Source organism: Natator depressus, chromosome 22 (genome assembly GCF_965152275.1).
Source record: "Natator depressus isolate rNatDep1 chromosome 22, rNatDep2.hap1, whole genome shotgun sequence".
Classification (NCBI taxonomy): Eukaryota; Metazoa; Chordata; order Testudines; family Cheloniidae; genus Natator; species Natator depressus.
In genome coordinates, this window is record NC_134255.1 from 11770999 (window position 1) to 11793379 (window position 22381).

The 22381-nt window shown below is 45.0% G+C and overlaps 1 protein-coding gene and 1 long non-coding RNA gene across 4 annotated transcripts in view; one reads left to right on the plus strand and one right to left on the minus strand.

Annotated features, from left to right (window-relative positions):
• LOC141976071 (uncharacterized) overlaps nucleotides 1-13841 on the plus strand; it is a 199652-nt gene extending 185811 nt beyond the window's left edge. Inside the window, exon 3 of the long non-coding RNA XR_012636065.1 lies at nucleotides 12043-13841. This is a non-coding gene — a long non-coding RNA (uncharacterized LOC141976071). The remainder of the gene's footprint in view (nucleotides 1-12042) is intronic.
• SORL1 (sortilin related receptor 1) overlaps nucleotides 1-22381 on the minus strand; it is a 99654-nt gene that overhangs the window by 48724 nt on the left and 28549 nt on the right. For all 3 annotated transcript variants that reach the window (XM_074936847.1, XM_074936846.1, XM_074936845.1), the window contains exons 6-17: nucleotides 20991-21171; nucleotides 16959-17060; nucleotides 15444-15613; nucleotides 14181-14373; nucleotides 12138-12255; nucleotides 11501-11574; nucleotides 8525-8613; nucleotides 6332-6510; nucleotides 4032-4218; nucleotides 2483-2611; nucleotides 2023-2108; nucleotides 258-430 (exon numbers count right to left, since the gene is read on the minus strand). In XM_074936847.1, coding sequence (XP_074792948.1) covers nucleotides 258-430; nucleotides 2023-2108; nucleotides 2483-2611; nucleotides 4032-4218; nucleotides 6332-6510; nucleotides 8525-8613; nucleotides 11501-11574; nucleotides 12138-12255; nucleotides 14181-14373; nucleotides 15444-15613; nucleotides 16959-17060; nucleotides 20991-21171 — 1681 coding nt within the window. The remainder of the gene's footprint in view (nucleotides 1-257; nucleotides 431-2022; nucleotides 2109-2482; nucleotides 2612-4031; nucleotides 4219-6331; nucleotides 6511-8524; nucleotides 8614-11500; nucleotides 11575-12137; nucleotides 12256-14180; nucleotides 14374-15443; nucleotides 15614-16958; nucleotides 17061-20990; nucleotides 21172-22381) is intronic.

Here is a 22381-nt window from a genome sequence, read left to right on the forward strand (position 1 = left end):
ACAGACCTTAAAGCACTCTACAAAGGAGGTCAGTAGCATTCTCTCCATTTTACAGATTGGCAAACTGAGGCACATGAACGTGAAGCAATTTACCTAAGGTCACCCAGCAGGCCAGTGGCAGGAACAGTACCCCAGTCTCCTGAATCCCAGTCCACTGCTCAATCCACTCGGCTACTATATCACACAAGGTATACGCTCTTCTAGGAAAACATCCCAGAGCATTGTGCTAAGCAGGGACTGCCCAGAACCCCGCTCACCTGTATAATGTCAAGCGTCACATCTGCCCAGTACAAACAGTTGTGGTCGTAATCAAAGTCCAGAGCCACTGCCCCTCGCAATCCAGTTAGAGGCAACTCCTCGCTGATTCCAGAAGAGAGATCGTACCGGTGGATGGAGTAGCGCGTGGCATACAGAATAAACTCATTCTCTTCTAGAGGTACAGAGAAATATTTATGTAGAAGCCTTTTCCCACGAGTTCCCTTGGGGATAAGGGGAATAAATGGGGTCTTCTTCATTTCTGACCAAAACCACACAGTTAGGACCTTATCATAAATGAGACTCAGGCCCTTGTTTCTGGAGAGAGAAGATTTTAATTGGTGTATGTCACTAGCCATAGATTTCTGTAGCTCACCCACAAAAGTGAAAGGAAATTATTACCACTATTATTTATTCAGATTGGTGGAAAAAGAGGCTGAAAATTGCAAAAGTAGGTTCTTTCTTTTATTTATAATGTTAAATTTTATTAAAAAAAAAAAATTAACCAGCTCAAAACATTCACCAAAAAAAAAAAAAAAATTGTCCAAGTGCTTTCTCTGGAGCCTAAATGCATTAAATGTTTGCGAGCCATAAAAGTGCTTAAGTCGATAGATCCCAATTGGCGTCTTTGGGGTCTAATGTAACATAAATACTTAACACGTAAGAACTTGGGGACCATCCGTCTGTTTTGTACAACACCTAGCACAACGGGGTCCTGGCCCAGGACTGGGGGTCCTAGGCACGGAAGTCTGTACCAAAATCCCAAACCAGGTGAGGTCTGGTCCTGTAGAGAACATTTCATGCCTCTCTGATTACCACTCGGCCCTTCCCTAAGACACCAGTCAGGCTGGGGGCTGGACAGAGGGAGGGAAAAGAGTAGGGGATCTTGATTGACACCAAGAGAATAACTCCCATTGATTTTGGCTTGCTTTGGATCATGCTGTACCTTCTCCCTTGCAGATACCTCTCCCCCTCTCTCTCTTGCACATTAATCACATTGCGCATGACGCAAGATTCAATTAAGGCTCTAATGACCGGAATGCTAATTACGTTGGCAGCACATGGGTGAATGAGATCACTGCAGGGCCCTCATGTCTGGAAAGAGAAGGGGAGGAGGCGATATATTCGTGTGACTTGTCTGGCTCACACCACTGAAGTGCTAAGGCATACATTTTGCCCCGCATGGGCACAGAAAGCCCCAAATGGCCATCAGACTCAGTGGGGGCAGGACGGGGAGCCGTGGCTGTCTGGGGGCTCTGCAGGCTCGGTAAAGGGATGGAGAGGTAGAATTCTTGCTCTATTTGTTCTGTTTTAATCTTATTCTAAACCTACTACAGTATGAGTCAGGAAATCATGGAGGAGTTTGGTTCCCAGTTCTCACCTATTTTCATGTCTTCAGCTCCCCTCAGTGAACAAAGGGTGTTTAGCACCATGTGGAATTGAGCCCTTACTCTGACACCCAATCAAGTGGAGTTGGGGCATCCAAACTCCATGTCACTTAAGAGTGTAAATTCAAACCTGCTCCCATGTCAGAAACTCTCACTGACTCCAGTGTGAGCAAGGCTAAACCCTCAAAAACTGCATAAGGGACCCAGAAGGAAGAAAAGACTTTTTACGTGCTCAGATATTTCAGATGCAGTTCCATTACCTTTCTCAGATTTCTGAGAGCCTCACGGGAATCTGTGGATAGTCCCTAAACAGGCAGTGAAAGGAACACAGACTTTGCAAGGAAGCCACCAGGGTGGCAATGCTCCCACAGAGACTTACCTGCTAGAGGACATGGCACCAGTTCCCCTTCTAGCCGTGATTCGATGTCTCCTCCTACACAGGTGTCCCCAGAGATCTTGCGGTAGCTGGAATATATATATATATATACACACACACACATTCATTTCTTAAAGGAAAAAGCTAGCATACTCTCATGTGCAACCAACCGGCTCTTGTCGGATTTAGAATTAAGGGTGTTGATAAATCACATTATATTGTGTACTCCATGGGTGCATTCCCCTTAATCACTTATTAATTTGATCCTTCTTTTAATACCATTCAAATAAATTTCAAAAACTTAGATTGTAAACTCCTCGGGGTAGGAACCCTCTTTTTGTTCTGCGTTTGTACAGCACCTAGCACCATGGGGGTCTGACTTGGGGGTCCAAGGAGCTACAGTAATGCAAATACATAATAATAATTTGAAAAGACAAGTTTCTTGCCCATGTGCAGTACGTACCCTCTAGTCTTTCTATAAGTTGAGCCAACGGGACAAGGCACAGGTGGGGAATATGGTTTCCCAGCAAATTCGGGATCAGGGATGCAAACTTCTAATGATAAGTCATCGCTCAGTTTAAAACCAAAATCACTGCGGGCAGAGGGGGGGGGAAAAGGAAATGCTATCAAGTTATATTGCTACTTTCATGTATTCTTTGCAACACTGTTAGAAACACAATGTGTTGGGAAAACCATTAATGGTAACATTCAAATTAATAACAATGTTTTGACATCAGACAGCAGCTTGTATCAAAAAACCTCAAAACATTTTGCATGCATTAAGTAATTAAACCTCACTATCATCAAAACACATTAGGGCATGGGTGCCAGCACTGGACTGGGATTCCAGATACCCGGTTTCCATGCCCAACTCTGCCACAGGATTACTGGGTGACGTTGGGCAAGTCCCTGTGCCTCAGTTTCCCATCTGTACAATGGGAATGCAGTAGAACCTCAGAGTTACGAACACGAGAGTTAGGAACTGACCAGTCAACCACATACCTAATTTGGAACTGGAAGTACACAATCAGGCAGCAGCAGAGACCCCACCCACCCAAAAAAATTAAACGAGTACAGTACTGTGATAAACATAAACTACTAAAAAAAAAAAATGGAAAGCAGCATTTTGCTTCTGCATAGTAAAGTTTCAGAGCTGTATTAAGTCAATGTTCAGTTGTAAACTTTTGAAAGAACCATAACGTTTTGTTCAGAGTTATGAACATTTCAGAGTTACGAACAACCTCCATTCCCGAGGTGTTCGTAACTCCAAAGTTCTACTGTAATGATGCTTACCTCCTTTGCAATCTATGCAAAAAAGTGCTAGATAAAAGCATTATTGTTACATTATCTTAATTTTACAGATGGGTAAACCGAGGCACAAACTGGTCAAGTGACCTGTCCAAGCTTACACAATGAGTTAGTTGCAAAACTGGAAACCAATCCCACAGTCCTTATTTCCCTTCTGACCAGTTCTAACCAAATTCATCATTATTCCTTATTTAGGTGCCTAACAGGGAACAGAACTCTTTATAAAAATCTGGCCCCTGCCCAACAATTCACACATCAACAAATAACCTTTACATGCGATTGTCAAAGCAAAGCTCCTTTATCCTGACAGCTGTTTAGTTTCACTGATATCTAAATTAAAAATAAAATTACATAGCGGTGCCAATCACATCCATCTTGTTAAATGGTCTCTTAGCTTTTCTATAGTAGCTCTCTGTCATTGGAAATCATCCATTTTAAGGGAGAGGTGATGCCGTAATAATACTTTGCTTTTCTATTGCACCTTTCAGAGTCTCTCAAAGTGCTTCAAAGACATGAATGAAACCTCTTACCTCCTAGTAATGAAAGAATGTTTTCAGTCTATTTAGCCTGTTCTTTGCTATAAAACCAGGCCATAGATACAAAGAGATAAATAAATTGGATCTGTTTGTTTGCTCACTGTTGTTAGTTACTGATATTTATAACTGAATAACAACCCAGACTAAAGGGAATTAATTGGTACTTACCATTCAAAGTCTTCTCTTGTACATGAGCAGTTGGAGACCATAACTGGTCTATCAAAATCTTCCCCATTGAAGCAAGTCGCATGAGGAGTCCTCCTTTTGAAAACTGTCTTATGCCCCAGTAAGCACTCATTACCTCGCTCATCGGAGGGTGACCACAGTTTGTAATCGTTTTCTGTGCAAGGGACGCCTATGATAAATGACATGCTTGGGTTAAATAAAAAAAGTCACCATGACCTACATACCCCAGACTTGAGATTTAAAAAGAGGGGGCCTGATTTTCCTCTGTCCTTGTATCGGGAGTCGTCTTTTACCCCCGTGCAGAATGGGTGCAAGATGCTGGGGGGCTGAAGATACTAACCACTGCTGGAAGCCAGTTGATCTGCTAGCATTTTAATCTTTCCACAGCTGCCAATAACCACACAAGGTGCAAAGCTGTGGAGAATCAGGCCTAGTGTTTTGTCTTTTCAGGAGCCTGAGTTACATCATATGAACATTCACATTCCCTGCCGCTTCTATCCCAAGAACAGCACCTCAGGCTAACGTCACTGATTCCCACATACTCCGCCCCTCTCTCTGGGGTGCTGGGGTTTCACAATATAAAGGGCTCCCAGAAGCCCATACAGGGGATATGAGCACATTTTGTGTGCTGCAGAGCAGGCTCTTAGCATGGATTTATGGACTAGAAGATCTGTTGCTACATGGATTTCTGAGGCTTCGCCCTACAGAGCAGGCGGGCAGGGGGAAGGAGGTGATTCCCAGGTCTCAGTGCTCTGGTGGCAGTATGCAGTGGGATTCCTCTCCACCATGCCCTGCTGAGTCCGCAGATTCCAAGCCCAGTTTACAGGCCCGGTGCTGCGGAGAAAGAGTTGCATTTAATACCTTTGATGCCTTGGGTTTAAAAGAGGGAACTGGCTAGCTCAAAGGCTTGCCAAGGCAGCCTTTCCACTTCCTCCAGGTTAACTGCTCAGTTCCGGACAAAGTTGGTAGTCGCTGAAATCCTCTTAGGGAGCCAGTTTTCCCTCTCTTTCACACCAGGGGGAATCAGGGGTCGCTCCATAGGAATCAGTGGAGTAGGACCCACTTGCCCAAAACAAATAGAAAAAGAGAGACTATTCCGATTCAAGACGCACAGCGTAGGGAAGAGGAGAGATGTTCGGTGACAGAAGGCAATAAACGACTCCAAAGCAATGACAGTGCATTTGCAACGACTTACTTAAATGAAGTCAATCTGATCCCCAAACAGATCCATTTATAACAAAACATCAAGGGAATCGGTTATAAATTTTAGTCAGGCAAATTCCTCTGCCAAGCGTAACTGTCCTTTGATTAAAATGCTGCTGCACAATCAAAGCTGAAATTGGTTATAAATCATTCATTGGCCTGGCTTTCAGAAGTGGGTTGTTGGGGTGTTTTGTTGTTGTTTTCCCTTTTTAAAATCCTTCAATTCCCTGAGAGGAGATTTTAGCTACAGAGGAAAAATGCAAATGTCCTTGGCGAGCATTTCAATCTAAAAATTCCGTCAATGGGCATGAAGGGGCACAGAACCTGAGGAAGAGGAACAGTATCACTGAAGTTCCTGGCTTCTGAAGGTGAGCCTCTCTTAGGGTACGTCTACACTGCAATGAAAGACTTCTGGCACAGGCTGCCGCTGGCCTGGCTCAGCTGACTCAGGCTCACAGGACTATAAAACTTCAGTGTGGATTTTCAGGCTTGAGCTGGAGCCTGAGATTTGAGACCCTGCAAAGGGGGGTGGGTCTCAGCCCAAGCCCAAATGTCTACACTGCTGTTTTTAGCTGTACAGCCCAAGCCCTGTGAGCCCGAGTCAACTGACCCGGGCTCTGCCATTAGGTGGCAAGGGTTTTTATTGCAGTGTAGACATACCCTTAGGCTCTGAGCCTGCAAAAAGGACCATGTGGGTGGCGCCCTCAAGCCTTGCAGAGCCCTGCTGAAGAGCTGACTTGACTTTCAATGAGACTTGGGCTCCTAAGTTACTTTTGAAAACAGGACTAACGCCCGTAAGTGAGTTAGGTGCTTTTGAAAACGTTATCGTTGCACTCAGGTGACTAGGTTGTACTTCCTCTTTCTCCCTCTCAGCAGATAAGCGATAAGAGCCCATGAGTACATGAACTTTTAAAGGCCCTACTTGTCCCCACATTAATAGTCAATGGGGGAAGTTGCAGGGATCTGCTGCTTTTCAATGAATGGACAGACACCCATGTGTTTGAAAAGCAAGGCGTTGGGATAAAACAGACGCTGTACGTGCAAACCTCAATGCCACATTAGTACACCAGGTCCCTTACCAAGCACGTCAGTGGTGTTGATCTGCAGTATCAGCCAGCTGTGGCCGTTCTCCTTATAGGAGCCGAAGATGGTGAACACAGTGCTCTTCTCCCCCGGCTCGGTCAGAAGTCCATACACAAATACCGGTTTCTCCGAGAAAGTGAATGTTTTCCAGGTTTCCCCTTCATTTGTGCTGTACCTAGAGGGGGAGAGACAAGGACGGTGGGACTGCTGCAAATAAACTCCTGGTGGCCTCCTGGTTGGGATTTATTTGCTCATTTCTAAATTTACACAAAACCAGGTACTTTCAAAACCTTACTAAGGTCATGGTCATGACTAGTAACACTTGGCTTTTCCATCCATAGATCTCAAAGTGCTTTACTAAGAAAGATCAGTGTCATTAGCCCCCTTCTGCAGGTAGGGAAACTGAGGCACAAAGAGATGTGACTTGCTCAAGGTCAGTGATAGAGCCAGGATTAGAAGCCAGATTTCTCAATTCCAAGTCTACCGGACCACACTCATCACGAAACAGAAACAAGCAGCTGCATACTTTATCTGGACGATATCTTTTTTTCATAGATACACCTGCACATGTATGTAATAGGACAGTGACAGCTGCTTGCAACTATGTGGCTTAAAATTCTGTCAGTGAGAAAAGCCAAAGCTTGTGAGAGTCTGTGCACAAAAGGAAGAACGTGGCAGAAGCTGCTCTGTAGATGGTAGTTGGTTTCCCAACACCACAGATGTGAACCAGATGCAAATTCCCTACAGGGCTCTCTGACCTTTTTAAGAGAGACTGACCCCGAAGCAGCCAAGGGACATTGGTATGAGGCAACACATGTGCTTCCTTGACACAACAGTGATGCTCATATCATAGACTAAGTTTTGGGCCTAACTTTTTGGACACCAAAGCTATCTCAGAGAGGATGCTCCCTTTCAATGTACATCTCTGTAGCATATTTAACTTCTGTAGGAATCCATGCTCTTAGTCATGTTGAAACCTTTCCTGTATAATATTTAAGTTAAGCTCTTAAGTTAGTTCACTGTCAGAACAGCTGAGAAAAGCAGCCCTTCCAGTGCAAAAAGAAAAACAAGGGAAATTAAGCCAAAGCATTTAATGGCATTCGGGAGAAAATAGGCTAGACTTCTCCCACATCTCTTTGCAGTTATCTAAAACGGTGGGCTGTAAACTGATCCTGCAAGCTGTTATGCATGCAAGTAACCCTTGCTCATGCTAGCTGCCCCCAAGGCTTCTGAGGGACCACCCACACACGAGCAAATGCTTGCAGGATCAGTCCCTATGCCGGTAGAGCGAGCATAGTAATTACATGCTCAATGACCCACTGTCAACGGCGGGTGTTAAATATTTGGGGTCTCAGGCATGCATGTAAAAGCCAGGGGAGACTGGGATTGTACAGGGGAGAAAATGGGGAATGTGTAAAATCAAAACAATAATTTAAAAAACCCTTTCCTCGGTTCCATCGTAATATATAGCTCTGTCCCTGACAAGTTGGGGATGTGTGTTTAAAAAAAAAAAAAAAATCCTAAAAAATATATATATCCTAGTCCAAAGTGTGGCAATGTGACAAACCCTCATACGCAGTCCAGTTCTATTGGACGGGGGCTGACCCGCCACTGCGTTGCAACAGCGTACCTCCACTGAAGTCAATGGAATTGCCCTATTGCAAAATGGAAGGATGTACTTGGGGTTAAAGCACTGGGTTAGAGTTCCAGTGATCTTGGTTCAATTTCTAGCTCTGCCAGGGATCTCCTGTGGGACACTTAATGGCCCAGTGCCTCAGTTTCCCATCTGTAAAACAGGGATAATGCCATCTCACCTCGTAGAGGCCTGTGAGCATAAAGCCTGTAGTGTTGGTCACGCACTCAGACACTTTGACTATAGGGGCCATATAAGCAGCAAGGCAAAGAGAGAACAGTGAAGAATAAGGCAGAGCCATGGAAATACAGCACTGTACCACAAATAGATATCCTGTATACCTCAGCCTATTCCTGTTCCACTAGTGAGAAGTTTCTTTAAAATTTTTAGAAAGGGGCAGGGGAGAGGGTGATGGATTAGCATATCAAGGATATGTTAAGGGCAAAATCAAGGGGTCACTTGCTAGTCTATTGTTTTTGTTGGCTCACATCTCTTGGGAAGTCATCTGCTTCTGTCAGGCAGTTTGAAAGAAAACCCATCCACCCCAGTAACTTACTTGAGCTGGTCTGTCTCTGTGCCCTGCGTTATTGCTACGAGAATGCCACCATGGTCACCCCAAGTGTAGTAATGGGGTCCGGACAGTGCCTGAGAAAAGAAACACCGACACGGGGAGCTTAATGAGAGAATGTTGAGGTGGCTTGGATATGAGGTTATAAAGCATCATATGAACAATAAAATATAACCACAAAGGCTCTCGTTCATCTGAGTCCTTAAGTATATTCATCGTGTATTGAAGTCCCATTGAAGCTTTGCTGAATCAGGGCTGAAATCCTTGGTATAAAACACGCTCTATATGAACTGGGTATTTGAACTGTGCTGACTTTCAGGTCTCCTGGGCTTCGGCAATAGAGACTCAAGTGTTTACAGGCTGTGGTCTAGGGTCAACTGGAATCATCGGACTGGAAGGGACCTCGACAGATCATCTCGTCCAGTGGTTCTCAACCAGGGGTCCGGGGCCCACTGGGGGGCCGCGAGCAGGTTTCAGGGGGGCCATCAAAATAGACCAGAAAGCAGGACCAGCGTTAGACGCATTGGAGCCCGAGCCCCACTACCCTAGGCTCAAGCTGAAGCCTGAGCAACTTAGCTTTGCGGGGGCCCCCAGACAATTTCCCTGCTTGCTACCCCCTAATGTCAGCCACGGCTTTTAAAAATCTGCTGGATATGCAGAAAAAGAGTTATTGTGGCACAGGTGGGCCATGGAGTTTTTACAGCATGTTGGGGGGGCCTCAGAGAGAAAAAGGATGAAAACCCCTGTTCCAGTCCAGTCCCCTGCACTCATGGCAGAACCAAGTATTATCTAGTCCGCAGGAGAGTTACTCTGAACTTGCACAGCTGTAACCAAGAGCAGAATAGGACCCTGGACCCTTATTCTCCTCTCACTTAAACTGGTGGAAATCAGGAATAACGTCACCGAAGTGAGAGGAGCTGCACTGGTGTAAACAAAATGTAGAGCAGTTTGTTATGTTTGCAAACCTTCCGGTGAGCTGAGTGGAGGATGGTTGGTTTCCCAGGATTTCAGCCAGTTTTATGTTTGAGTCTGTGAGGTTTCTTCAATACTAAGAAACCAAAGGGTGCTTGGAAACCACATGTTAAATGGTCCATCAGCCAGTTCACACATCCATCATGGGAAGAAGAACTGTCGTGTGTCAGTCCCACCCGCAGCTCTGTTTTGAAACAATACCAGCATTCGACAGACCGCTAGGCTTTCCAGGCTGGAGCAGATGATTTTCACACAGCTGCTTGCCAAAACCGAGAGGCAGAAACCGAGGTCACTCCTGCACAGCTGCAAACTCGAAAGTGCTGAGTCATTCCCCTTCTGCTCCCCTCTTTGCACCAAGAGGAAGATTTAGACAATCCCAACAAGAAACTCAGAAGCCAGGGTCTTGTGAACTAAAGCTCCCTCTTGCTCATCACATTTTTACCTTGTACTTTTACATGGAGCCCTCCCCGTGCAAGGTCAAGTCAGAACAGGAAGCACGCATGTGGCTATCTCGCTTTTAAAGATCAAACACTTCCACGTCACCCCAGAAGCTCCTACGTGAAGAAACATGGCTCCCCCATTGCCTTTCCTAGGTTGAATCTTTGATATGTACATGCTTTCAAGGACAGGGGTTCTTTGGACAAGGTTGTATCTCGGCAATAACAAAAACAGCGGCATGTTCCCACTGCTGCCCCAGCAGCCCAAATGTTAACCAAACCGCACAGCATTTACGGGGAGGAAAAGGAGGCCGTTTTATTCACAGGATTAAACAGTTTACAGATGTTGAAACACCATATTACACTAACAGCAAAATGTACAGACAGACCACAAACCATGCCACAGACCAGAACACCCAGTCAGTAAAGAACATTCAACACCCGTAAACTGAGAACAACATCTCATTCCACTGGAAGGTGCCAAGGGGTTTCTCAGCCATTCAAACAGGCAGAAAGCACTGGCTTTTCTCTGAGTTTTGTCTGCATTTTAAGAGGGCAGCACTCAAACATAGAAGACATATAAATAGGTACATCGAAAGCTTTAATCCAACATGTCTGATGCCTCTGAAAATCCAGATGAAAACAGCACTAAGCGCAAGAGGAATGCAAACATTATTCTCGCTTCCCTGCGTCCCCTGAACTCAGCAATCTTCAGTGATGCCCCAGTATGTGCTATTATTATTATTTCCATTACATTGGCACCTAGAGGTGCCACCTGACATCAGGTCTCCACTATGTTAGGTACTGCCCCAAAGAGTTTGCTCTCTAGAGAGACAAGAAAAACAGAGGAAACTATACTGTCTCTCTTTGCAGATGGGGACTGAAGTTTAATCTCTCTTGACTAAGTGACTTGACCAAGTTTGCAAGCAAGGAGTCTGTTGCAGAGCTAGGAACTGAATGCAGATCTTCTGAGTTCACTGCCTTTAACACAAGGCCAACCCTCCTAACCACCCACTCTGGCTGATGGTTCAGCTGCATCATGCTGGTCTTGGTAAGTTCAGCCACAGAAGGCTCTAGCTGTATGGTGTGCCAGATTTTAACTCTATATTGTTTAGTTTTCCCAATTTTTATATGGTTTTTAATTATTTTAATAAATGATGCTTTGCATACCTATGGTACATGTGGGCATCTTTAACACACTTGGAAAACGTCTCGCAGAACCGTGCAATACAGAAAGAGAAATCTGGTGCTTTCTACTGTTCCAAGCCCTTCTATGGTTGAAATGACATCACCAGAATAATAGCACCTGTCAGAGTAAGTAGGACCAGGAAACATCGGTTGGACGCTCAAAGCCCTTTTTAATTCCATTTCTAGGGCTTTCAGCACATTTCAACGAAAGCTACTTGGTTTGTGCTTGAATTAAGGATGTGTCGGTCACCTTTAATACATAACATACTGTATATAATAGTTACAGACTAACATAGCAATGCTTGCCCCACGGAGGTGCCTTCTTGGCCAAACCGCCATGCAGGTTCAACGCAAATGGCATCCTTACCTCTCTCCACCTTGCTCCTGCACTGCTTGAAACGTACACGTTCGTTTTGCTTGCCATATTCTTGCCAACTGAGCCTAAGAGAACGAGAGCGTCATTTTTCTTGATGTTTCTTAAAACAAACTCAGCTCTCTCTGAGCTATTTTTTAACTTGTAATCAAATGAGTTGTTTTTGAGGAGTTGATTTTTCACACTATCTATGAGTTATTTTAAATAAGTTTTAAAAGATGATTACAGGTTTTAAAAGCAAGCAGGAAAACCACATCAAGGTAAGGTGGCCAGATTAAATCGGCTCTGTTTGAAATGTTCAACAGAGCAAGCCTTCCGCAATAGAATAGTGAGTCAGAGATGAGTCCCTGTATGTTTTTTAAAAGCCTTCATTTTGAGAGAGGCAGGCACAGATTACAAAGCGTGTAATGGGTTTCTACCTCCAGCAATAGGGTGGTGAAATTTATATGCAGTAATAATTATATGAGGCGTGCTGAGGACAAAGGATTGCAAAATTCATATTTTAATTGATTTTTTTGTCGCAATGTTTTTCATAGATGCAATGGCTCCAACCCGCAACGTGCTGAAGGCCTGCAAGTCAACAAGGACTGAAGACAGTACTCACAGGATCAGGCACTTGAGGAAAATATACCTGTGGCAATGATCAGCCCTGGAGCAGATTCTTTGGAGAGAATGGGCATCCTACGCAACTGGAAGTTAAGCAGCTGACTCAGTCGCTGGGCCAGATGAAGAGAGCAGCCCTTTGAAAACTGGAATAGAAAAAACACACTATGCCACTTGCTAGCGTAAAAGGCATTTCATGTGCCATGATCCTATGTGAGCATCTCAAAATGCTTCCCAAACCTTTGTAAATTTCAACCTCCCAACACCCTCATAAGGTAGAGAAGAAACCTTGGTCACCATATCAGCTTGACTACAGCAAGGTGATATATCTGCGCATAAAGCCTTCAGTGTTTAAGAAACTCCAGTTGGTACAGCCCACTGCAGCGTGTCACCTCAAGGTATCACGAGCACATCACACCTGCCGTCCACTTCCCACACTGAGCTCCCACAGAATATCAAATCAAGTTCATGGTCTTGGTCCTTCAAGGCATGCAATGGCCTGGGCCCAGGATATCTAAAAGACCCACTAAGGATCCAGTATGAAGACCACCATGGAAAGTTTTACTCCTCTGGCAAAATGGAAATCTCTTCAATAAGGGTAACGCTTGTCTATACAGAAGAGAGAACTGGCCCAAGACTGTGCACTGAACTCCCCCAGGAACTAACATCACAAACCTCCATGCCTCAATTTCCCCATCTAGAAGAAGAGGAAGAATGCTTCCCTACCTCACAGGGGCGTTGTGAGGATAAATTCACAGGTCTACATGAGGTGCTCAGATACTATAAAGACACCACCATAGAAAAGGCAAAAACCAATAAGATTATAGGATGTAAAATCTGCCGAAAGTGAACTCTTACGATGAAATTCCTTTGACAGGGGATGTGTTCTGGGTTTTTTCAGTGCCCTGCAAAATGTAACTAAACATATCATTTATTTCTTCTGAATAATAAAAAAAATAAAAGGGGCCTCCACTGTAATCTTTACAACGCCTAGAAAAACTGTGACCTTCAAAACATTAATTAAAAGCTACATTTGGAAGAAAAAAAATCCCAAAGAACACAAGGGAAAAAAACTCCCAGCACTGTAATCAAAAAGCCACTAACAGACACACAGAAAGTGTTCTATTGTCCAGTTTAATCTGCTTCATGTTTAAGAGACTTTCACAATGAGGAGGCCTTTTAAATATGTCATGCTTGTCCAGTGCATCAAGCCACTTCCCCACGCCAGGTTCTTGTGCCCAGCCCCGAACTGGGGGGGCTAGACTTGGCAGTGAAGCCGGCAGGGGAGCAGGGCTTGGGCTCTCCAAAAAGACAGAGTACATCCATCCATACACAGGATTCACAAAGACAGGTTGCTCCTTAAACCCTCTTACCCCATGCTAAGCGACATCGAGCCCTATATTTTTAGCATCTGTGTGATTTGATATGGAGACAACAGGTGGAATCCTGGCCCTGCTGACGTCAATGGAAGTTTTGTCACTGACTTCAACAGGGCCGGGAGTACACCCACAATGTCTTCAAACTGGTACCACCTCAGATCCTTTCAACCGACTCTGTTGTAACAGGCATTTCCTTTCTTTACAATAGACACACAGGAGCTTCATCAACAATCAGGGCTAACATCGGCCTCCTGTAACCAGCCGGCTAGGGACATGAGTGGAAAGACTCTAGCCCCAGTACTGATCCAGTGCTCCAGCATGATGCTGGGGGCTGCTGGAGGTGCCATCATTCTGACCGCAACATCAAACCAAGGTCCTGTCTGACAAGATCCTCAGACACTTTTAGTACTGTAGGGTACTTAAGCCTGTTTGTAATCTAATTTTGTAATCCTTCCTGTTTGTAATCTAATTCCCTTTAAAATGATCATTCAACCACAGTCTGTACCACGGGGACTGATGACCGGATATTTCATAAAACAGATTACATTTTCATTTTTGTCATCTTTCTTTTCCTTTTCATTCTTGCACTGATCCTTCCAAGGGAGCAAATGGTTAATGACTGACCCAACAGGGGAAACAAGGTTAAAAATGCTCCCTCCCTCCTGCAAACACCAGGTTTTGCTCATTGTTACCTCACAATCTATTTTTTCTCCATAACCCGTATACGCTGGAGCCTGCAGGAATTCCCAGGTTCCACCTTTGTCAAAGGTGATGACAGACCTCATGTTCTCTTCGCTGAACGAGCCGTTTATCAGGGTGGCGATGTACACTCCTCTGACACCCTCGACACGGTGGAAGTCTGCAAAAGGCTCGTTGGCAAAATACCTGCAACGGCACGCACATGTGGGTCGTTTGGTTAACTGCAGTAAGCGCTGGGATTCTGGGGGAGAACGCGCAGGTACGTTCAACATGAGGGACCTCTCTCCTCAGAGAAATAACCAGATCAAACAAAGCATGGAAAGCCAATTTACTGAGCGAGAGTGACTAATTTACCTCTGTCAACTATACTGAGCCCTTTCATCAAATGCTTCTACTGAGTCACCTCAAAGCCCCCAGTAAAAAGAAGCCCCAGCCTCTCTGTACCTTCCTCATAGTGTAGGTTCTTCAGACTGAGAGAGGGAGTAATGCTCCGCTCACTCACGCTGATCTTACACCATTAACACAATGGAGTCATAGGCGCCGACGCCATGGGTGCTCCGGGGCTGGAGCACCCACGGGGAAAAATTAATGGGTGCTCTGTACCCACCGGCAGCCAAGCTCCCCTCCCCACCCCCTCGGTCCCACCTCACCTCCTCCTCCGCCTCCTCCCCTGAGCGCGCCAAGTCCCCGCTCCTCCACCTACCTCCCAGTGCTTGCGGCCGGGCCACGTAGCAAGCCCTGGGAGGGAGCGGGGAGGAGTGGGAATGTGGTGCGCTCAGGGGAGAAGGCAGGGCCGGGGTGGGGATTTGGGGAAAGAGTTGGAATAGGTGCAGGGAGGGGGCGGAGTTGGGGCGGGGACTTTGGGGAAGGGGTTGGAATGGAAGCGGGGCAGGGCAGGAGGGGGCAGGGCAGGGGTGGAGTCGGGGCGGGGGGGAGGGGAGTCGAGCGCCCACTGGCGCGAGTAGAAGTCGGCACCTATCAATGGAGTTACACCTAAGGACCTGGTCTAAACATAGGAGCGGGAGCCCAGAACTCCTGAGATCTAATCCCAGCTCTACTACTAACTTCTGTCATCTTGGATGAACCACTTAACAACTCCACCTCCTCTGTAAAATGGGCATAATGCCTACCTTTTAGGGAGCTGTGACGTTAAATGCTCATTACCTGCTAACCCACTATGTTGCATCCTCTCTCATCTTGAGTTCCTCAAGCCACCTAGCCCGGGAGTCCCATCAAGCCAGCCCAGCCCTCCTTACCTGACCAGGGTATCACTGCCCGCCCCTCCAGGGCTATAGTACAGCACATTTTCTAAAGACAGAGAAAACTTCAGGCCTTCTGCTTCTGAGATGTAGAGGTTGGTGCAGTTGTTACTGTGGCTGACACACACGAACACCTGGTCCTCGGACGCATCCGCAATGTAGTATTCCTTAGTCCGGGGGGGGGTTAATGACATTAGTTCACTCAGCCTATCCATCACTTACATAGACACACGCTGGGAGGTTTTCCCACCCTCCATTGTTTGTCGTTTCCCCTTAGATGCCTAAAAATAAATCCTCCTCCCTCCACCAAAAACAGCTTTTCCACTTGGCAAACAAATATCTCCCCTCTGCTTCTTGCACATGTCATCTCTCTCTCTCGCTCTCTCCCCCTCCACCAAAACCCTCCTCCAAGCACAGTCTGCCCACAAAGTCGCCCAACAAAGATTATTAGAGCGGCACCATTCTTAAAATTCATCCCGCTCACACTGGCTCGCCAAGCCGTATCTCTGTCTGGCCCATTTCTGTTTGGATCTGAACAAGGCTGCCAGCGCCTCGAGCAGGGAACATGCCCCTGTGCATACACCTCAGCAAATACCACAAAGACAGCAGGGCACTTGTCTGTGAGCTCCTGCTTTGGGAAGTGGCAGAATCAGCGGTGCCAGACCGTCTCTGGGTTTGAACCCCTGATTGATCCATTGTGCTCCTTCTGCGTGACAGAGCGTGAAACATTCCAGACCAGACTGTTCTGTCAAAAGCACTGGCCCACACTGAGCATACGCACACACTCAGGAGGCACAATCCTTCCCCCCAGCTCTCCCCCCGAGGGGGACACGTGTACGCCACACCGTCCTTTTGCAAAGTGCTGCGAGCTCAGCTCGTCCCATCTGCTGCCAGCCAGCTCCACAGGGTGGTGTAGAAGGTGGGTGGGCCATGACACTACTCTCTTCCCTGCCCCCATGAGCTGATTTGTATCCACAACGGTGCTATCAGGAGCAGTCCCCACACTGGCCCGGATTATTGTGGCAGGCCCTTGCACGAGGGGAGAGAAGGATCTCCCTTCCCCCCCGCCGACAACGATTTTCTGAGACACAGCAATGCTGTCAGTATTTAGAATCCAGAGGCCATTCCCCTCTAGATGACACTAATTTAAAAATCTATGCCTAAAAAAAATGGTCAGAACTATTTATCTCAGCTCTATCAGGCTCGATCCTGCAAACACGTATGCACGAGTGATTTTACTCTTGTCTGTAGCCCCATTTATATCAATAGGCATCATGCGCATGGGTAAAGTTACTCCTGTGTAAACAGCAGGATCATTGTAACACTTTGCTTCCATTCCATTCCAAACATGAGAAGGCCAAACTGTTTTGAACTAAGTATAGAATAAGGCTACTTTTGCTACCCATCTAGCTACTGTAGTTACTAGTTTACAAGTAAAAATGCTATTCGGATCCTAAGGTGCCTTTGGCTGAGGGAGGAATAAGTAGATGCCATAAATCAACTCCATTTTACCTTAACTGGATGTCTGGTTACAAACTGCGCAGCTCGCATTGGCTTGCGGTTGAAGGAAACCCAGAGCTGGACTGAAGTTTGCTGCTGGCTGCCCAATAAATGCTGTGAAGAGGAGGAAAAGTGCTAGGAATCTTTTTTTATTCCTAAATTCACAATTCCATAGAGAACAGGTTAAAGACAGATCAGATACAAATTAACAAACTCAACAGTACAAAAGGCAAGCAACTACCTTACCCACTCTCCAAAAAACCACAACACAATTACTTGATGGCGAGTTTGGATGGGATCCTGAGGTACTAGGATACCACAAACATTAAAATGGCTTAACTGTTCCCTGTCATTGTGAAACCTGAAAACTGTATGCCCCCTTATGCCAGTACATGAGATATTATTATTGGTAACATAGCAACCTCTCTGCAATTTATTCATCTATTCGCCCCATACACTGTCAGTGCTAACTAAGGCGACAGGAGCCTTGGAAATCCGATAGCTTGGCCATATGGCTAGAAAACTAGCTTGAATCTGTTGGGGATTTCTGTCCTTTTGAGAAAGGAGAGTGAGACCCCTTTCAAATGCACAGCATTAAGTCTTTAGATTCTTCATTGTTCTGAGCACTCTTTCGGAAGTTGGAAACAACCCCACCTCTCAACTGATTAGCCAGGTTGTCAAAGGCTGATGTTTTCCTCCCATAGTTCTTCCAACCAGACTGCATGAAATTAACGTGTCTGTTTTTATGTATGCCCTTTGCAGATTAGCCTCAATGCTTTAATGCTGATCTTTACTGTTTTAGGGATGAGTATCACGTTATAAAAATCATGGCCAAAATTTCCATACATGGGATGTCTAAGTTAGGCACCTAAATCTGTACCTAGGCTCCAAAAAAAATGGCCTAATTTTCTGAGTTGCTGAATACCCACAATTCCCACTGAAATCAATAGGAGTCAAGGGTGCTCAGCACCTGGGCAATGAAGGTGCCTGTAACCAGATGTATCAACCCCCCACTGAGCAAACAGAGGCTGACCAATCACTGTGGGCCTAGGAGACCACACCCTTTGCCCCTGCTGCACATGCTCCAGGTGGAGGGGACAGATAAAAGGAGGCAGCCCAGCTCAGTTGGGGCTAGTGGAGGAGGAAAAAGGACATGTGTTGCAGGCTCCTGGAGAGGAACTATTGATTCTTCAGGCTGTTGGGACTATGGAGCTGGATTATGCTGCGCATGACTGGCTGATCACAAAGACTGACAGATGCTGAGTCACTGCCAGCCCAGGAGATGCCTGAGATGGGCTTTATGGTAGGAAGGGACCCAGGGAATGTGTTAGGAGCTGATGCTTGAACCCTTAATGGGGAGTTTACTGGCTTCATAGGGCCCTAGGTCAGAACCCGGGGGCCTGGGTTCCCCTCCCTCAGCATTTACCACTAGGCATGGCTACTGGGGACTCCCGATTTAGACTGATCGCTTACTCTGCCCTGCACAGAAGGTCAGATTCTCCCCTCCCCTACCCCAAACTGCTTTTATTTGCCTTAGCCAGGAGGCTCAGGGGCTGCAGACTGATAGTTTGCTCAGTCCTGCAAGGAGTCCTGGGCTCCTTGATCATGATTGTTTGACTCAACAGAGAATCCTGACAACTGTGTCAATGAGGCTGGCCCCACTCAAAATGCTGAGCCCCCATTACAATGTCTAAATATGGATTTAGGTGCCTAACTCAATATTGTCCACTCACCCAATTTTATTGCAATTTTCACAATAGTTGTTGTTTGACTTAAAGCCCAAGCTCCAGGAGTCATGGGATTATGTGAGATTCAACTTTTTTTTTACTAATCCTTACGGTTGCAGAGGAAAATTTGAAAATGTAACCCAAGTGAATCCTAAAGGCTAAAAATCCAGCAGGCAAACCAAAAAAAAAAATTAGATGTTATTACATAATTAAAAATCTCATGATTTTTTGGGGCCTGACTTGGGAATTTTGAACATTTAGGGTTGGCGATGCTGCTAAACTTCATGCTCCCAAGTTGGATATTTAAAAATAGCAAATTTTCTTCTCTGTTACTCAAAAGTGCTCAGATTGTTATAACTGTATTGCCAAGGGGAACAACGGGCAGAGGGACATCCTGAAAACCTCTCTCCCCCAAATCTGCAGCACTGGGGACTGATCTCATCCACTTCGACAGCAGTAAGGAAGACTGATCCAATGACTGAGGCACTAGTCTGGGGTTCAGGTTCAATTCCCTGCTCTGCCACAGACTCACGGTATGTCCTTGGGCAAGTCATTTAGACTCTCCGTGCCTTAGTTTCCCAGCTGTAAAATGGAGATAATAGCACTACCCTCCCTCAGAGGGTCATTGTGAGGAAAAATGCATTAAAGATTATGAGGAGCTTAGATACTAAGGTAATGGGGGCAATATAAGAAAGACGTGGGGGACAAAGGCCTGTATCTCACAGAACAAGACAACAGAGTACAAACTTGCAATGTCTTTCTATTTGGGTTAATTTAGCACTAAAAAGCATGCAGCTCCCATTGACAATAAAGCAAGAGAGAATATCTTAACTCTCTCATATGACTCAGGGCCTGATCCCGCTTCGGAACAGGCCCAGTGCCAGCCGAATATTCAAAAAGTTGAGGGTTTCAGTTTTTGCAGGACTCAACTTTTAGCAATTTAAAGTGTCCTTCAAACCATTCTCTTCAGGCATGCTTTTACATGTTGAATATTCACATGGCTAAGGGTAAACAGTACTCCTGCTCCAGTGTACGCTCGCAATTTAATGCTGCAGAAACCACAGAAGCATTAAACATTTGGGGGGAACCACAGAGAAGTGGCTAGGGGCTGGCTTGTTAAAAAGTCGATAGTGTTAAGATAAAAACATCATGTGTTTGTTCGGGGGTGGGGGGGAATAAAGCTTTTCATATCAGATTAGAATAATTTTGAAATCGGTCAATTTAGTGGCCTTAATCTATTTGACACGTGTCCTTCTAACTAAATTATTGCAGGCATATATCCTCTTTTCCTAGCTCCACCCCACTATCGTCAATTTCTGCCTTCCCTTTACTTATAAGCATCTAGTTCTTTCCTTCCAGAATTCCAGCCCTTTGCAGCCTGACCTAGTTCTGCCTAACTCCCTAAAATCAAATAAATATATAAAAATACTGCTGTTCTAAGCGGATCTCCTATTAATCCTGCACTGCAAATTGTTAGATGAAGTGTCAGTATTTTTCTTTATCTGCTCATTTTAGACGATGTCTTTCCAACAGAGCCATTTAGCCATTCTTGTTCATGTGTGCTAGGGTAAGACACCAGATGAACAGCCCTGGAGACTGGACTCCTATATTTATCCACACAGCATGGTGGTGCTTTTACAGTGGGCTCAATAAAACATCTCAAAGTACTTTGATGCAGCAGTAGGCATAGTTTTAGACCTGCTAAATGCTCTAATCATCTCTCTAGACTATTCGTTCAAATGTGTGTCAGCTCTCAGCAGAAGTACTGACTGGCATGTCCAGGGTGCTGTTTGTTAATATGCTGTGGGTTTTTTAATTTTCACCCCTGGTGTCAGGAACTGTATTTCTCTTAGAAAGCACAAGGCTGAGCGCCAGTCACTAAAGGATAATGAAGTCAGCTCACTAACTCCAACCAATTTTTCCTTCTCAAACTGACCATGACCTTACACAATCTTTAATGCTTTGCCTCAAGGCTTAAAGTATGTTCCCTTACTTTTGTTCTCTCATTAATGGAGCCTGACTAGCTAAGCACTGTCTGTTACTATACTGCATATTCAGAGCCCAATTCAGTTCCATGAAATCAGAGCCCTTCCACTGACTTCAAAGGGTGTTAGATGGGATTCAAATCATAATACCTAGCTCCTTATATAGTGCTTTTCATCTATAGATCTCAAAGCACTTTACAAAGTAGGTCAGTATCACTATCCCTGTGTTTCAGATGGGGAAACTGAGGCACCGAAGTGACTTGCCCACGGTCACCCAGCAGATCAATGTATTACATCAGCCTACACAGTGATTTTTCTCACATGCTACTTACCACAGTCTTTGTGGCAAACAGATACTTGTCCCTGAGCTGGAAGTCTTCAACCTCTTCCAGAACGATTTCTTTATTTTCCCTGGTTTGAAAGAAATCTGTGCTGCGAATTATAGTTGAGGACCCTGTAGGCTCATGTCGTTCTATGTAAACTGTCTTCAGCTTATCATATGGGTCAATGCCCCTTGTATTTAAAAAAGAAAAAAAAGGCAGGTATATTTTTTTTGTGCTCACGCCACGATCAAGATAGCACCAAGTATTTATAAGCAACTCATTTAACAAGAGATGGGCTCAAACATCAAAACTTGGATCAGAATTTTGAACACCCTGAAATTGGATAATGAGATCCGGGGTTTTGGCTCACCTCATAAAGAGAGGTTATTTGCAAAATTTGGATCGAAATTCTGATTTGGATTTTCAAACCACTCACAGAACAGCTGGTCAAAATAAAGGGTGACAACTGCAAAAAATATCTGACATTTTCCCCCCATTTTTTAATTGATGTTCAAGATACACTGAAAAGACCAAGTAGGCAGCTCAACAGCTGGTTGAAAACCAAGGAAATTACAACGTTTTATTATTTTTTTCCTTGTTCGTTCTTCGTAATCCATCTGAAAGTCCATCATTTTCTCCCCAACCGCCATACAAGTTATAAGAGGAGTATTTTATTAAAGTTAATAAATAACATTCAAGATATACAGAGAGATGGTTTTGGTTCAGTCCCATGTGCATGTTTCAGAGATTTATCAAGGCAAGTTACTTATCACTAGAATGTAAAAAAACCTGCAAGTTAGAAACTGATGGATTCTTGTACTGGACAACAAAAGTAATCACAATGGCAGAGCAATCGATAACTGGAGAGCATGTACTATTTTTTGTTTAGTACTCTGAAATCTCTTTATAGTGACCACTCAAGGAACCAGCAAAAAACCACCTCCCAGTCGAAAATGGGGCCCTTAGTGCAAGTTTCACTGCAAACTGATGGCATGAAATAGATGTAAGTAGTTTTGATCTCCAGGGACTTTCATTAGCTCTATTAAGGCCTGAGCATGTGCCATTTATGTCAATAAGAGTTTAAATCTTAAGAGGTCTTTCATTCAAAAGGCTCTCATTGCAGTTAATGATTAGAGTAAAACTGTCCCCTCAGACCCACATAACAGATCTTGATTCTGATATTTTGCTGCAGCTGTTTAACAGTGCACAACAACAATTTAGGACTGGAAGTGAAGGAGAACAGTCTCTACCTGAAACTGCAGAAGGAGTTCAGGGAATAACCGCATGAGCTAGATTTTTTTTTTTTGGGGGGGGGGGGGGGGGGGGGGGGGCAAGACATCCCTACTCTTTAATGAACAGTAAGTTTTAAAAATGGTTTTTAAAAGTGCCTCTTAGTATTA